The sequence below is a fragment of the Pipistrellus kuhlii genome, unplaced genomic scaffold (genome assembly GCF_014108245.1).
Source record: "Pipistrellus kuhlii isolate mPipKuh1 unplaced genomic scaffold, mPipKuh1.p scaffold_m20_p_18, whole genome shotgun sequence".
NCBI classification, from domain to species: domain Eukaryota; kingdom Metazoa; phylum Chordata; class Mammalia; order Chiroptera; family Vespertilionidae; genus Pipistrellus; species Pipistrellus kuhlii.
Window position 1 is genome coordinate 20,704,303 of NW_023425493.1, and position 15,318 is coordinate 20,719,620.

Here is a 15,318-nt window from a genome sequence, read left to right on the forward strand (position 1 = left end):
TATGAGCAATCAGGTAGGCAGGCAGGTGAGTGGTTGGGAGCCAGCATTCCTGGATTGTGAGAGCAATCCTATTGGGATCGGGCCTAAACAGTCAGTTCAACATCCCTAGAGGGGTCCCAGATTGGAGAGGGTGCAGGCTGGGCTGAGGGACAAACCTCTTCCCCTTCACAAATTTTACGGACCAGGCCTCTCTCTTTTTTTTTTCTTTTTTTCTTTTTTCTTTTTTAAAATATATTTTATTGATTTTTTACAGAGAGAAAGATAGAGGAATAGAGAGAATCATAGATGAGAGAGAATCATCAATCAGCTGCCTCTTGCACACCCCCTACTAGGGATGTGCCTGCAACCAGGGTACATGCCCTTGACCTGAATTGAACCTGGGACCTTTCAGTCCACAGGCTGACACTCTATCCACTGAGCCAAACCGGTTTCAGCTCTAGTTTTGATTATAAAGAAATGGGTATTTTAATAAGAATAACTGCCATGTATTTTTTTGGTGTGTATAATATGCCTGTTCCTTTTTGGTTAGATACTTTACTGTGTTTTCTTTTGAGTGTTTATAAAAATTCTATAAAGAACCTAAGATCATTTATTTTATAGCTGAAGAAATTGAGTCTCTAAGAAGGTTAAGAAATACTATGACAGACCCAAAATGCAGCTCCAGGTCTCCCTGTCTTAAATCCATTGCAGTTTCTACTTTGTTACATGGTATAGCTAAAATAATACGGAAGTCTTGAAACAGCTTTACTCAGAGTATCTTGGAGGAATTGTGCAAATAGCACTAGTAACTAGATATTCACAGTTCCATGCTCAGAGGCCCTCCTCAAGTCAGAGTTTTTCCCCATCAGGTATGCCTTGCAAGCATATGAGTCTCCAGCTTTATGCAGGAGAGTATCCCAAAGCCTAGAGTTATTGGCCTGTGAAGGAAACTAGGTGTCTGGAGGTACTATTTGAGTGCTGTGTGGTAAGGGAAATTAAGTTGCTTAGATTCTTGATGAGAAGGGAGAAGGCTTTGGAAACCATTGGGAATGAAGGAAGGGTGATAAATGTATGGGATATTTTTGTGTATCTCAGTCCTTCTCTTGTACATGTATTTTACAACTTTTTCTCCCGGAGTAAAGATCACTTTGAGTTTGTATCTTGTGTGTCTTTTCAATGGTTCTCAAATCCTGTTTATTTTCCATAGCTTGTCTGAATGCGTTAAAGTGTGTTTAAATAAGAATCTAATGCAGTCAGGAAGTTGGTATAAAAAAGACTGGGTAGCAAAGGCTGCTTAGTAATGAAGCACACCAAAATGGAACCTGCAGGTACTAACCATGTAGACAAATGAAAAATGCCTTTGTCTACAAATTGCAGTGATCCTACATAAACATGGAGGTCTCTGTCTGGCTTAGCACAGCTATCTAAGTCTGATCGTTCCCCTCCATACAAGCTGAGACACCTGTATTCCAGGTACTGCTCTCTTTGCCACTTGTTAATATCTGCTGAGTAAGTGTAGTGGGTTTTTAAAAAATTTTATTGAATTTATTGGGGTGACATTGGTTAATAAAGTTATATATATATATATATATATAAGATTACACACACACTCACACACACACACACACACACTCTAGACGCTTGGTGCACAAATTCGTGCACTGGGCAAGCGGGGGAGTGTCCCTCATCCCAGCCTGCACCCTCACGCAGTTTGGGACCCCTTGCTCCTTACTGCCTGCCCGCTCACTCCTTACTGCTCAGCTTGCTGCTCCTTAGTGCTGCCATGGAAGCTGGAGAGGCTCCCACCACTGCCCCACTGCCACTGTGCTTGCCAGCCATCAGCCTGACTTCTGGTTGAGCGGTGTTCCCCCTGTGGAAGTGCACTGACCACCAGGGGATAGCTCTTGCATTGAACATCTGCCCCCTGGTGGTCAGTGTGCATCATAGTGACCAGTCGTTCCAGTTGTTCCACCATAACAATTGCTTAGGCTTTTATTATATAGATGGAACTACCTGACAATGTGCCCCCCTGAGGGGTCCCGATTCCAAGAGGGTGCAGGCCAGGCCAAGGGACCCCACCCGTGCACAACTGGGGCTGTGGAGGGCTCCAGGTTATATCCAGCCTCTCTCTCAGTCCTGTTTGGCCAACCCCAGCAGCAAACTAACCTACCAGTTGGAGCATCTGCCCCTGGTGGTCAGTACACGTCATAGCGAGCAGTTGAGTGGCCTTAACATATCATTAGCATGTTACACTTTGGTTGGTTGAACAGACAACCAGACACTTAGCAAATTAGGCTTTTATTATATAGGGTATCATCTGTGTCATATTATGAGTTTACCATCCAAAGTCAAGTCTCCTTCCCATTACCATCCCCCCCTCCCCGACCTTTATCCTCTTCTTCCTTTCCTGACAGTATACTGGATTATTAATAGACCACCAAGTGAGGTTACCTCTGCATCCATCTTAACTGATTTATGAGTAACCTTGTGGTTTTTGAAAATAGAGATTGTTTCATGAAACTAAAGACAAAAAGTGGAATGAAAATAGAAATATTATTTTTCTGAGGGACTACATTGGTTTAACTAGTCCAGGATTATCAGTAAAGGTCAATCAGTAGTTTAGATATGAAGGAGCTCATCAGAGTTGGCTTTCATTAATCTTTCTCATTAAGAATTGATTTAAGAAAGTGCATTTTCCAAAATATAATTTATGTATTCTTTTACTTGTACCCAAATTTCCAAAATGACCACTTCCAGGCAGAAAAGCTGGTTATTAATTATTAATGTCTTAGGTACTAAATTTAAATTTTAGTTTTTAATGGAGTGTGTTCTGCTATAGGTATGGGATGAGGCAGGAGTGACAGTGACATTTCTAATGCACTGAGGTACTATATACAGCACCAGGGTATGCTATAAGCAAGCCACAGCTGGCAATTTATTTATAACTGATTGTGTGAGAATCTTGTTTGTGGTTATGAAAACCCCATATCTTTTACTCTGAGCAGTTATTACATCAAACAGTTGTTGAATAACTAGTCTTATTTTTCTAGGCTCTTTATTATTTTTTTAAAAGATATTTTTATTGATTTTTTACAGAGAGGAAGGAGAGGGAGAGAAAGTTAGAAATATCGATGAGAGAAAACATCAATCAGCTGCCTCCTGCACACCCCCTACTGGGGATGTGTCCACAACCAAGATACAAGCCCTTGACCAGAATCAAACCTGTGACTCTTGAGTCCACAGGCTGACGCTCTACCCACTGAGACAAACAGGAAATATTTTTAATATCCACCCCTAAGAGCAGCTTATAGTACGTATTCCCTAATTACAAACACAAATTCCTTTGGTTACCTAATAAAATGATAATGTCTTAACAGAAAATTTTAAGTTTGATGCAAGGGAAAAAATAGGACAATCTATGCTACTTTGCTGTACAAATCCAAGCTGCCCTACAGATACCATGAACTTACATCTCTGTGTCCTATGATCTGCTTGGATTCCTCTGTGCTCTATTTTGATTCTCCTATGTGCTCCAGAAATTGCCTCCAAGCAGAAAGCCGGAGCAGTTATAGGAGTCAGCTCATTTGTTTCCCTTCTCATAAGAATCACAGTCTTGCACTGCTTATTGCCCAATGTTGTCTTACAGATTTTGTTTAATTTTTTTAGTTGGTAAAAGAGCAGATGTGTTCCAGTTAATCTGCCATGGCCAGAAGTGGGACTTATTTGGGATTTCTTCTAACATGTTTAAATCTATAATAAAATTAGTTCACGTTTAAAATCAATTATGTTTATATCTAGGAATAAGTCCTCTAATTGCAAAGTAGTGAATGATTAATCAAGATTTTAATATATTAGCTATGATGGCACTTTTATAGGCAAGCTAGCTTTGTATCAGTGTGAGTATAATATTACTCACTTTATAAGTAAGGTGGTTTTTTGTATATGTGTCTTTTATTTTTATAAAACATTTGCTGCTAATTTTTCCATTATCTTAATCTCTTTATAGTAAGAAGAAAATATTAGGTGCAATATTAGCTTAACCTTGAGGAGAGTTTGTAACAAAACTGTCAGTTTCCAAGAAAGAAGGAGAAAATGAAAATTACTGGCTAGTGTGTTTATTTCACTTAGCAAGTGAAAACAGCTCATTAAGCCAGAACTTACTTACATTTGGGCTCTAGCAGACTACAGCTGCTGCTAAGAACTACCAGTCATTCAAATTGCAAATAAAAATCACTTGAAACCCACAGTAATAACCTTATATTTACCACTTTCATACTTCTATGCCTAAGTAAAATACTAGGTTTTATTTTATTGTATTGGTTTTATTGTCAGTTTTTAGCAACCTTTGTTTTTTTGTGGACTATATTGTGTTGATATCCTATCTAACAAAGAGGGAATATGCTAATTGACCATTACACCCTCACAAAGATGGTGGGTTCCACAGCTAATAAGGAGGGAATATGCTAATTGACTGCCATGCTTTCAAAGATGGCAGTGCTTAGTCTCCACAGCCCGGTGAGGGCGGCAGGCATGCAGCACGGCCAGGCCCATCCCAGGCAGGTCTAGCTGCTCCATGTGCCTGCCTCCGTAGTACCCCAGTTCCCTCAGCCCCCCAGCCACCCAGGGCCGGCCCAAGACACAGGCAAGTCTTGGATGTCAGCTGCCTGGCTTCCCAGGGCTGCCCAAGACTCAGGTAACCAGGGCTGGCCGAGGCTTGAGCTGCTAGCAGTAGCAGCAGCAGAGGTGTGATGGGGCATCGCCTTCCCCTGATTGCTGTGTCACTTCCCACCCCTGAGGGCTCCTGGACTGAGAGAGGGGGCAGGCCAGGCTGAGGAGATCTCCACCCCCTCCCACTCCAGTGCATGAATTTTCATCCACCAGGCCTTTAGTCAGTTAATAAAATTATATAGGATTCAGGGATACAATTTTATAATGCATTGTCTGTATATTGTATTGTGTTTTCACTATCCAATTCAAGTCTCCTTTCTTCATTTATAATAACTGGTTTTATTTTTCTGTTGCATGCAAAAATTAATTTGTTGTCAACCAATACCTGGTTATCTAAAAGACAGTTTTATCTTAAATCTCTTTTTTATAAGTTCATGGTCTTTGCAGGATGGAGATATATGGAGATGTAAACTTTTTTTTTTTTTTCATTGTTTGTTAATATGAACAGTTTTGAGTGTTTCTAAGAATTCTTAGGACAACACTTTATCACCTATATGTCAGTCCCAAAAGACAGTTCCAACTAGGCTCTTAACTTCCTGTGTTATCTTCTTTGTAAATGAGATATTTATCTGTCTCCACAGGAAAAGATGCTTAGTGTTAACACTGTGGTAGCATCTGATATGGCATCACTTGTTAATGCCACAGTAGTCCTGAGGTTACAAAAGATACTGTTTCTCGTGGATAGTTATCAGATGTCTTCCTACTTAGGTTTAGTGTAGTAATTATACAGACTTCAGATTCCTCTTATATGGTGATGTATTATTTAATTGAGCCTAGTCTTTCATACTAGGCTCAAATAAATAATATGTAATTTATAACCTCTAAAACTGGCAGAGGGGGTGGGCCTTCATCTCTACCAGGTTTCATTCCTTCCTTCTTTGTATTAAAAGGTGACTAGAGCCTGGCTGGTGTGGCTTAGCGGTTGATTATCAGTCTATGAACCAGGAGATCACGTTTTGATTCCTAGTCAGGGCATAAGCCTGAGTTTTGGGCTCGTTCCCCAGAAGGGGTCATGAAGGGCACAGCCGATCAGTCAATGATATTCATATTTTCTCTCTCTCTTTCTCTCTCTCTCTCTCCTCTCTCTCTCTCTCTCTCATCATTGTTGTTTCTAACTGTCCCTCTCCATTCCTCTCTGAAATCTGTGTGTGTGTATTTTTTAAGGGGACTAGAATTAAAATGGCAGAAAGATATAGAACTTTGGTCATAAAATTTTCACCATCCTATCATTATATGTTCCATTGTATGTATAGCAGAGAGAGCAGCTTTGGGTGACTGCAGTGTTTGAAGATGGTGACCAGGGCTTTCTTGGAGATTGGAGTCTTTGCTCAAACAGAAACTAGATCAGTCACTGCTATTTGTGGCTTCATATCTGGAAGGTGTTCACAGAAGGATCATGTCTGGGTCCAAAGTGGATGTTGAAACTAATTCTAAAAGTGAATACTGTATTACCCCTGTTACTATTTTCAGGAATACATGTGCTGATTTAAGGGAAAACCTCCACTAGGAAAATACTGGAGGAGGAGAGGAAAAAGTTCTTAGCATCCCTGACCAGGTATGAAAAATAAATGATAGAGACTTATTAACAGGAGAAGAGCATACAGACTTATTTAAGCTTTATGTGACACAGGAACCTTCAAAAGGAAATGAAGACCCAGAAAACAAGCCTGTGTAATTGGTGCTAAGTTTGAGGAAGAGGGGCAGACAGTGTAGAATGTGGAATGTTTCAGAGCTTGAAGGAAACAGCAAGGCCTGTTTGTTTGGATTCTTCTTGGCATCCCTTTGTCTTTGGAGATAAGTGTGTTGCTTTCTTCTGCTGGTAGGGTGGGCACCTCTCACCTGAGGGCTTTATGACCTGATTTGTGTTGGGAGTGGTCAGAGAGATCTTCCTACTTCTGTTGTTTTCTCAAATCCTTTTAGCTTATAGTATACAGTATGCCAAGGTGCCATGTTTTGAGAGTTTTTTGTTGTTGTTCCAAACCCCCCTACCAGGAATTCTCATGCCCATGCCAGCAAAAACATGTCTTTTATTCCTTCTTGACATATCATGGATTTTCTCACTACCAACTACAACCAAGAAATGTGATACTAAAATTTTGAGGGGTAGTAGAAAAAATTATTTCCTGTCACACCAGTAGCAAAAACATGACCATTTTCCAAAAGTAACTTTAGTAGGAATCAAAGGGAAGTAAAAAAATAGAAATGTACGAGTTTATAGAGCACAGATGCCTGACTTTCCCAGATGCAGATCAGGAGTTTTCTTTCTTGTCTTCATCACCTTGTCATGAAGCCTGTAGGATATTCAGCAGACTCTCTTCTTCATTGAGGCTTGACTACATTATCTGTTTCTCATTGCTGTTGTTTGGACTTGGTCATTCCATCAGCCATGTGGCCTCTGTGGCATTTTGAGTCTGTCTGCCTCCTTTTAACTGCCTACTCTGAAAAACAAAAATACTTTATACACTTCTAAGCTCCAGACTCTTCTTTTCCAACAGGAGACATATCCCAACTCTTCTTACTTAATGAGTTTCCTTCTGTTCAACTCAGTCTTGTCCATTTCATTCCTACTTGCCAGAGAAATGATTTTTTCCTAAAGCTTAGAATATAAAAATACATTACCACATACATTCTATTTCAAGTAATCACCAAAGTTATTAAAAATGCATATACTGAGTGATAGAATTAGAAAGCCAGCCTTTCTTCTCCCAGATGGACATTCACACTTGTTTGTTTTCCTATACCGAATAGCTGTCCATAGAGATTTATGACAGAGATATTGGCAGCATTTGCATCAATTACTGGTGTTTTATGAGAGAAAATGAATGAAAGGGGAGTTTTCTGGGGAAAGGATTATGCACTTTGTTTTTCTCAAGTTTTATTGGTGTTTTCTTCCAATCTTTGTTTCTTTTAGCTTTCCTTCTAGTAGTAATTTATTCTTTTATTTTTCTTTACATTTGAAAGTTTCTTACTCTGCTTCCAGCTTTATTATTTTTATTAAAACTTAATTCTCAAAATAAGGAATTTTGTGTTTAAAATTTGTAGTTAAAATCATGTTCAAGTTGGTTCCCCACTTTACATTCTGTTAGTTTCTTGGGGTGAAGGGAAGAAAGGAGAGGACGAAGAGGAATTTATTCTCTTGAACTGCCTTCCAAAGAATCCTTCTCTATATTTTAAAAGTTCTTATTCTTTTTTAGGAGTCCAATGTGCTGATTGCTGCTAACAGTCAGGGTACAATTAAGGTAAGTTATTTATTTTATACATCTGCATTTTAAATTCAGTTCAATTTTTAGACTATAACTGTAACATGGAAATAGAGTTATACTAGCCTTAGAGGTATTTCCAAATCCTGAGTCTATGTCTACTTGGAAATGGTTTTGATTGAAGGGGAAAAGAATAAGTAGCTTGCAACCATGGAGAAGATGATAGTACTTATTATAGGTTACATGAATGTTCAGTGGATTGATCAGTGGTCAGAATGAAAAACAGGCAGTGGCTGTTAAGCATTTGCTGTGGGCCAAGCGCTGTTCAGCTTCTTTTCTATGCCAGTCCAAAGACCCTCAGGGCCTTCCAAGATAGAGCTGATGATGCTTAGACATTCACCAGATTTAAAAATATCTTACTCTTCTTCATGTCCTCTTCCCTGACAAGTGGGTTTTTCTTCAGTTGCCAAGGAAAGAAAAGGTATTTTAGTGTTCTGTTGAAAATTGATCAATTTTGTGATCTTGCCATTAGTGTGATCCAGTGTCTCTGGGCCCACAGTCTCAGTGTCAAATTCATACATTCTTTTGTAGTTAAGAGCTTATGGAAGTAAAAATTATACCTAATTATACCATTGGATATTTAACACTTGGGCACAATACATTGGACAAATAAATCCTGATCTAAGCAGTGAACTTTTTAAACAAAATACCATTTTGGAGGAGTTTTTTAATTTAGGAGTTTAATCTCTTATTCTGTGGATATCAATTCTTTCCACATATTCTCTGTTGATATAGAGATATCTAGAAGTTGTTTATTTAAAAAAAAAAAAATATGTATCTTATTTCCCCTACCACATAGCGTTAATTTTGCCATGATTTCCTTTCACTCATCCTAAGTGGGGAATGACTTAGCAACCACGGGAGCAAATCCAAGCTTAACACCCTGTCCTACAGATGAAGGGAGCAAACTCGAAGCAGAACTGCACTGTTAGCTGCCAAACTCATTCCTTTCTAGGCAGCTAGTTTCTCCACTTGGAAAGCCTCATTAGAGAGCCATGGGCAGCTTAAACGAAAGCCAGGCTTTTGAACTGATCAGTGTTACGTTCTGAAAGCCTCAAGCAAGATGGTAGAGGGTCTTGGAATCTCTGTTTTAAGTGGTTCTCTGTAGTTTCTCAATCTCCCTTTATCTTATTTTCATGGCAAACCATTTATTGAAAAAGCTGCACCTTATTCTTTTGTAAGTTTGACCTTTGAGGCTATTGGAATTGCTAAATTGAGCTCAAAGTTACATAAGCACTTACAGAATCTTAGTGACAAGTCTAAGATTTTGTTCAATAGCATTGACCTCTTATGTTAAGTAGCCTGCTTGCTAACCATAAAGATAAAAACCATTTTTGGAAACACAGGTATAAGGCAAACCTTAGCACTAACAGAAGGGGGAATAGTTGCTCCTTTAATTCTTTGCCCCCTAGAATTACACTCTCCATCTTACATTCTTTTTGACAGTGGCTTGTAATTTTTCTCATGTTCTATGTTCTTTCTTAGCCATTTCTTCTATTCTTCTTATAACTGATGATTGCTTCTTGTCATTTTTAATTTTAGCGATATCTCACCTTTCTTGTGTGACAAGACTCTACTGTAATAACTAGAAAGATATTTTGACACCAGATGCTTAACTAGAAAATATGTGAAACCATAGGCAAAGGCAAAATATTAGGTCCTATATACCTTGATACTGTAAACTGTTTATCAATGGGAGAAATAAATAGCTTAAAATCCTAAACAGCAATACTTAAACTTTTCTTAAGAATATAGTAAGACACCAAAAATAGGTTTACAGTTGTATCCACTTTTGATTATAATAATTAATAAATAAAAACACAAGAATAAACACAGAGTTCTAACCGGTTTGGCTCAGTGGATAGAGCATTGGCCTTCAGACTGAAGGATCCCAGGTTCCATTCTGGTCAAGGGCATGTACCTTGATTGCAGACACATCCCCAGTAGGGGGTGTGCAGGAGGCAGCTGATTGATGTTTCTCTCTCATCAATGTTTCTAACTCTCTATCCCTCTCCTGTCCTATCAGTAAAAAATCAATAAGATTATATATATATATATATATATATATATATATATATATATATATATATATATATATATTAAAAGAGTAAACAGTTTATTCTTGTATTATTATTTATTAATTTAATATTATATTCAAAAGTGGATACAATTATGAACCTACTCTTGCCATACCCTATATATGTTCAAAAATGTTATATATATATATATATATATATATATATGCTATGCATCAGCCAGTTTCTTTCTAATTAACTGGAAATAACTAATCTCAGAGCATTCATCCAACTGTTCAATTGAAATCAAGAAAGGATTAATGACTAATTCCTTCAAATTCTTTGGCATTTTAGCAGTTAGCGTAAGTTTTCCTGATTTAGTTCTCCATTTACAATATAGTAAAGATGCATTACTAGTAAACTCTTTATATGTTTTTAAACTTTTTATTAAACTGATCCTTTTTTCCCCCTAATTAGGTGCTGGAATTGGTATGAAAGGTTTATTCAAGTTAAATTGTACTTGGTCCTGCTGAAGTATATCTGCAGCCAACAGTGAAAGAAGATAGAGACTGTCACAAGTTTCCCCCCAATATCATCATGGGTTTTTAATTTGTTTTGAGTATTTTTTCTTTTACTTTCCCCCCTCCTTTATGCTCTTTGGGACATTGGGAATGCCCAGTGAACTCTGCACCATCAATGTAACTGTGGACTTTGCTGCTGTTGATGGTGTAGTTATCTAATTTTTGTGATAGGGAAACAAATTCTTTTAAATAAAAGTAAATAACAAAAAATAATAAAAGTTTATTGAGCCATAGTTGAGCTGGGAAAGTTTGTATCAGTTGTGGCAAGAGATGGTAATCTCCTGAAGAAGTAGCACACATGATCTGTAGAATAATGTAGCCAGTGAGTAGTTTTTAAGGCCCATATTTCCCCACCTCTTTGGAATTATACATGTCAACATAAATGTAAAAGTATGTGGGTTCCTTTCAGTGAATTTAATGTTTACAGTAGGTGGGAATATTAATAATTTTACCATACAAATTCCTTTCTTCATTCTCTGGCCTGCCAGATTTCTCTCGTCAGCAAGTGCTATACTCCTCAGTCCCTCTGATTCTGACCAGAGATCTAAAATTTTGACTTAAGGCCACATTCACACCGAAAGGGGATGTCAGTCTGTGACAGGTATCTTTGTCTCTAAAGTGTCACACATATATGTCATAAGCCTTAAATGCAGGCAAATCAACTTAGTTCAACCCCTGCACTTTCTGTAAAGAGCCAAACAGTAAATATTTTCAGCTTTGCAGGTCATAAGGTTTGTGTCTATATGCAACTCTGTCTTGTAGCAGGAAAGCAGCCACAGACAGTAGGTAAACAAGTGGGCATAGCAGTGAAATGGGTGGAGGGTTGAATTTGGCCCACAGATAAAGGTTTGCCAGTCCCTGGCATAGAGGTAAAGAATTTGAAGCCCTTTTACCCAAATTTCCAAGCCATGTAATCTCTTAGACTGTCTAGTTACTTTTCTAAATAGTTTTCAGTTTGTAGAAGGAAAGAAGTTGGTGGAGTAGCAGGTTAAGCAAAAGTAATGTAAAGCCTTCTATTTGAGCTACTTTAAAAATCTGAATGCTTTTTAGAAAAAGATATAAACAGAATTAACTCCATATATTTTTTTAAAATAGACACTTGGAGAAACTTGGTATGAATAACTATATAAATAATATATGTTTTGTAACACCTTCCAACAGAGTCTGGAAAAAGAAGTGTGTTATTCTCAAACATCTTAATATTCTGCAGCAAACACACACACACACACACACACACACACACACACACAAAAGGAACACCAAAAAACTTTCACTTTACATGGGTTTAATAAAAGCTAAAAATAGTCTTGCATCAATCCAGATCAGGTTTTTTGTTTTTTTAATCCTCACCCAATGATATGTTTTATTTATTTATTTATTTATCTATCTATCTATCTATTTATTTTTGAGAGAAGAAAAACATTGATTATTGCCTCCCACACACACCCCAATCACAGATTGAACCCACAACCTAGGTATGCGCCCTGACTGGGAAAGTTATATGGGAGGATGCCCCAATAAATGGAGCCACCCAGCCAGGGCCAGAATAGTTTTTACCATCCAATGAGTTTACCACTAACATGGGTGAAATTTTTTTATTTTCAACTTCACAGTTATATCTTACTAACTTCTGGGAGTTGATAAACTTTTGGACTCAATTCTGAGAGGAAAGGTCACTGTCATTCAAAAGTTATGCCTGTCATCAGTCAGAACAGTGTTAGTTGACCTTTGTTTCTAAGACTAATGAGCGACCTTTTGCAGAGGTGCAGAAGGAATATTCAAGTGTAGGTTCTTCTCTTGAAGAACTTCATGTAGGCAGATGGGTCCAGAAAAATCAAAACAGGAAGCAGAGAGTTCATGTCTCTTTAAATGTGCTAAAATAGAAGCAGATTTTTGTGGTATTTTATGTGATCTGATTTTTAAAAATATGTTATTTTTGGGGGGTCATGTTAATTTTCATGAGTTTGGAAGAATGTAATAGGGTACTTTAGTTATCAAAGGGACTGAAATTTTTTTTACTGAGTTATTTTAAGGCAGTACTTTAAGTTTGTGTTTTAACTTCTTTTCTTGTAAATAGTGAACAATTTTTAAATTTGTAGTAGTTTTTGTAGGATTTCAATATCAAACTATTATTATTTCTTGGAAAAATAACATAACAATTAAATAAAGCTTAAACATAATGTTCATTTTAACACCCCCCCCCAAAAAAAAACAAAAAAAAAACAGCACACCTTTTAACTCAAGAAGAATTTGGGTTTTTATCTTTCAGTCTAATCTCTATTTCAGCAGATTTGTGGAGGGTTTCTTAGACACAAGATGTGCATTAGACACATTAAAGATTGAAGAACTTTGTAAAGTTCTTATAACAAGATGGAGTTACTAGACATCAGAAAATGTATGGGACTGAGCCACAACTTCAGAAAGATGAGCATGGTTGGCATTAATGAACAAGGAAGAGACAAGTATGGGATGAGTTTGAAGAAGTAGAGGAACCCACTAGATATTTGCAGTTTTGGGGGGCATGGTTGAGAATTTGAATTTTGTTATAAAAGCAGTGCCAAGGAAGAGTTAAGTAGAACAATATGATCTCATTTATTGTGAGTGGATGGATGTAGCAAGAGTACAATTAGGAAGATGATCAGTCAAAAGTTAATGGTGACTTAGACAAGGATGATAGCATGATCCAACCTAAAAACTATTTCAGCTTAATTGTTTACCACAGCATTAATTCCTATATCTGAGAGTCTTGATCAATTTTTAAAGTCATTTTCTCATAAGTCCTGACAATGAAGAATATAACTCAGCAAATTTATTTCTTCAGTGTTTATGCAATTCTGAACTAGCACTAAGTCACTTGGGAACTCCATGACCAAAATATCTATGTGCTATTTTAGGGATACCACTTCTCTAAGGTAAGCAGTGCTAGAAGCTACCTAGCCTTTGGTTCTAAACAATGAGGTAATTTCATTCCTCTTAATGTAGTTATTCAAATGTAACTGGGATTAATGGTCAGGAAATAGGCTTACTTAGAAGTGAGACATGAGGAAGTGTTAACTTAGATCCTGAGCCTCTTGTGTTATATGACCGATTAACACAACAGTAGCACCTTGTAGTTCCTCCCAGAGCAGTCAGTTACCAACTTCAGTGTGGCTTCTGCTTAATATGTTAGGCATTCCTAGACTAAAGAAAAAACTATAATGATCATTCCAGAAATATTTCTTGAGCTCCTGTTTTGTGCAAGTGAGGCACTATACTATATATAAAATAAATAAAATATGATCAAAAAGCTTATTGTCCAGAGGGAAAGATGATAAGTATACAGTGTATAAACACATAATATAAAATTTAGATGTATGGTAATAGGAAAATTCATACCCTAGAATGGTAGGAGATAAGGAGTAGAGATGGTTGCATGAATTTTTTTTTCCTTGGAGGAGGTAACTTCTCAGCTGAATCATGAAAAGCAGGGATACATTCAAGACCGAAGGAAGCAAGGCATGAGTAGCTCCTACTGTCCAAAGCTGGAATAATTTGAGCAACAAATAAACGATTGAGTGAATAAATAAATGGAAAGAAGAGAAATTTTTCATGGAACAATAATTGCCACTTCTACATATGGGCTGTGCATAGTGATTTCCTTCCACAAAGTCCAGTAAGGAAGAAAAGAAAAAAATTAGTAACTTGCCAGTGGAGAAATCTGACAAATATTGCCAGAGCCAGTTGATTGGGGTCATCATGAAAAGTTGTAAGTCATGTTGGTGATAGTATATACTCTTAATATGAGGTACTTAAAAATGGCACTTCAACTTTGGGATCTTCCAAAAATTAGTATCCCCAATCTAAATGAATATATAAATATATATCAGATGAATCTCTATTGAGAGGCTTCCTATTAACTAGCTGGTCATCCTCAACATGGTCAAGATCATCAAGACAAGGAAAGTGAGAAACTATGACAGCCACGAGGAGCCTAAGGTGACCTGACAATGTAATGTGATGTCCTGGATGGGTCCTGAAGCAGAGAAGGACATTGCATGAAAACGGAATCTGAATAAAGTACTGGACTCAAGTTGATATAATGTATTAGTACTGATACATTAATTGTAACAAATGTACCATACTGATGTTAGATGTTAATAATAGGGGAGATGGGGTGCAGTATGTATGGAACTCTTGATTTCTTTGCAATTTTTATATAAATCTAAAAAAAATTTTTTTTGGTCAAAAATAAAGGTTTGAGGATAGCTTCAACATATACCAAATGAAGTGCAAGCCAGTAATTCAAGCTGGAGAAGTACATGGAATAAATCTGATCTGTTTCAGCTATCACAAAGAAAGGCAAACGCAGAGTTTAGGGGAGGTTTACAGTCTCCACTTTGTCACTAACAAATTGTATAATTTTGCAAGATAGTAAACCCTGTACTCTTTATCCCTAAGTTTTACCAACTGAGAATGATACTCTTATCTTAATAAATAAGGTTATACTATACAGAGTCCTTATTCATTGTTGTGAGTCACTCAGATATGTGAGTGCCTGCAATTATTTGTTTCATTTTATTTGAGGTCATTATAGCTTCTCAATATGAGAATCGAGAAATCTGTTCATTTGCATATCATTTTAATTTGTTCTTTGTGAATCATTTGCCCTTTATCAGTTTCAGAAGCAAACTCCCTAGTGCCCAAGTTCTGAAGGAGATCTTGGCTTGGAAGTGGGTAAGGACTCATGAATTCTAAGTTGACGTTTCCAAAGATGAT

The 15,318-nt window shown here is 37.2% G+C and overlaps 1 protein-coding gene and 1 non-coding gene across 6 annotated transcripts in view; both read left to right on the forward strand.

The window, feature by feature from the left end:
* The window catches only part of COP1 (COP1 E3 ubiquitin ligase), a 94,956-nt gene extending 84,161 nt beyond the window's left edge, over positions 1-10,795 (forward strand). For all 5 annotated transcript variants that reach the window (XR_004988676.2, XM_036442075.2, XM_036442079.2 and 2 more), the window contains 2 exons: positions 7,902-7,946; positions 10,460-10,795. Coding sequence is in view for 4 of the 5 variants with exons in the window: in XM_036442075.2 (XP_036297968.1) it covers positions 7,902-7,946; positions 10,460-10,477 (63 nt within the window). In the remaining variant the exon portion in view is untranslated. The remainder of the gene's footprint in view (positions 1-7,901; positions 7,947-10,459) is intronic.
* LOC118721799 lies at positions 1,294-1,432 on the forward strand. Its single transcript, XR_004988823.1, has one exon. It is a non-coding gene; the product is annotated as a small Cajal body-specific RNA 3 (non-coding RNA).
* Positions 10,796-15,318: the final 4,523 nt, after the last annotated feature.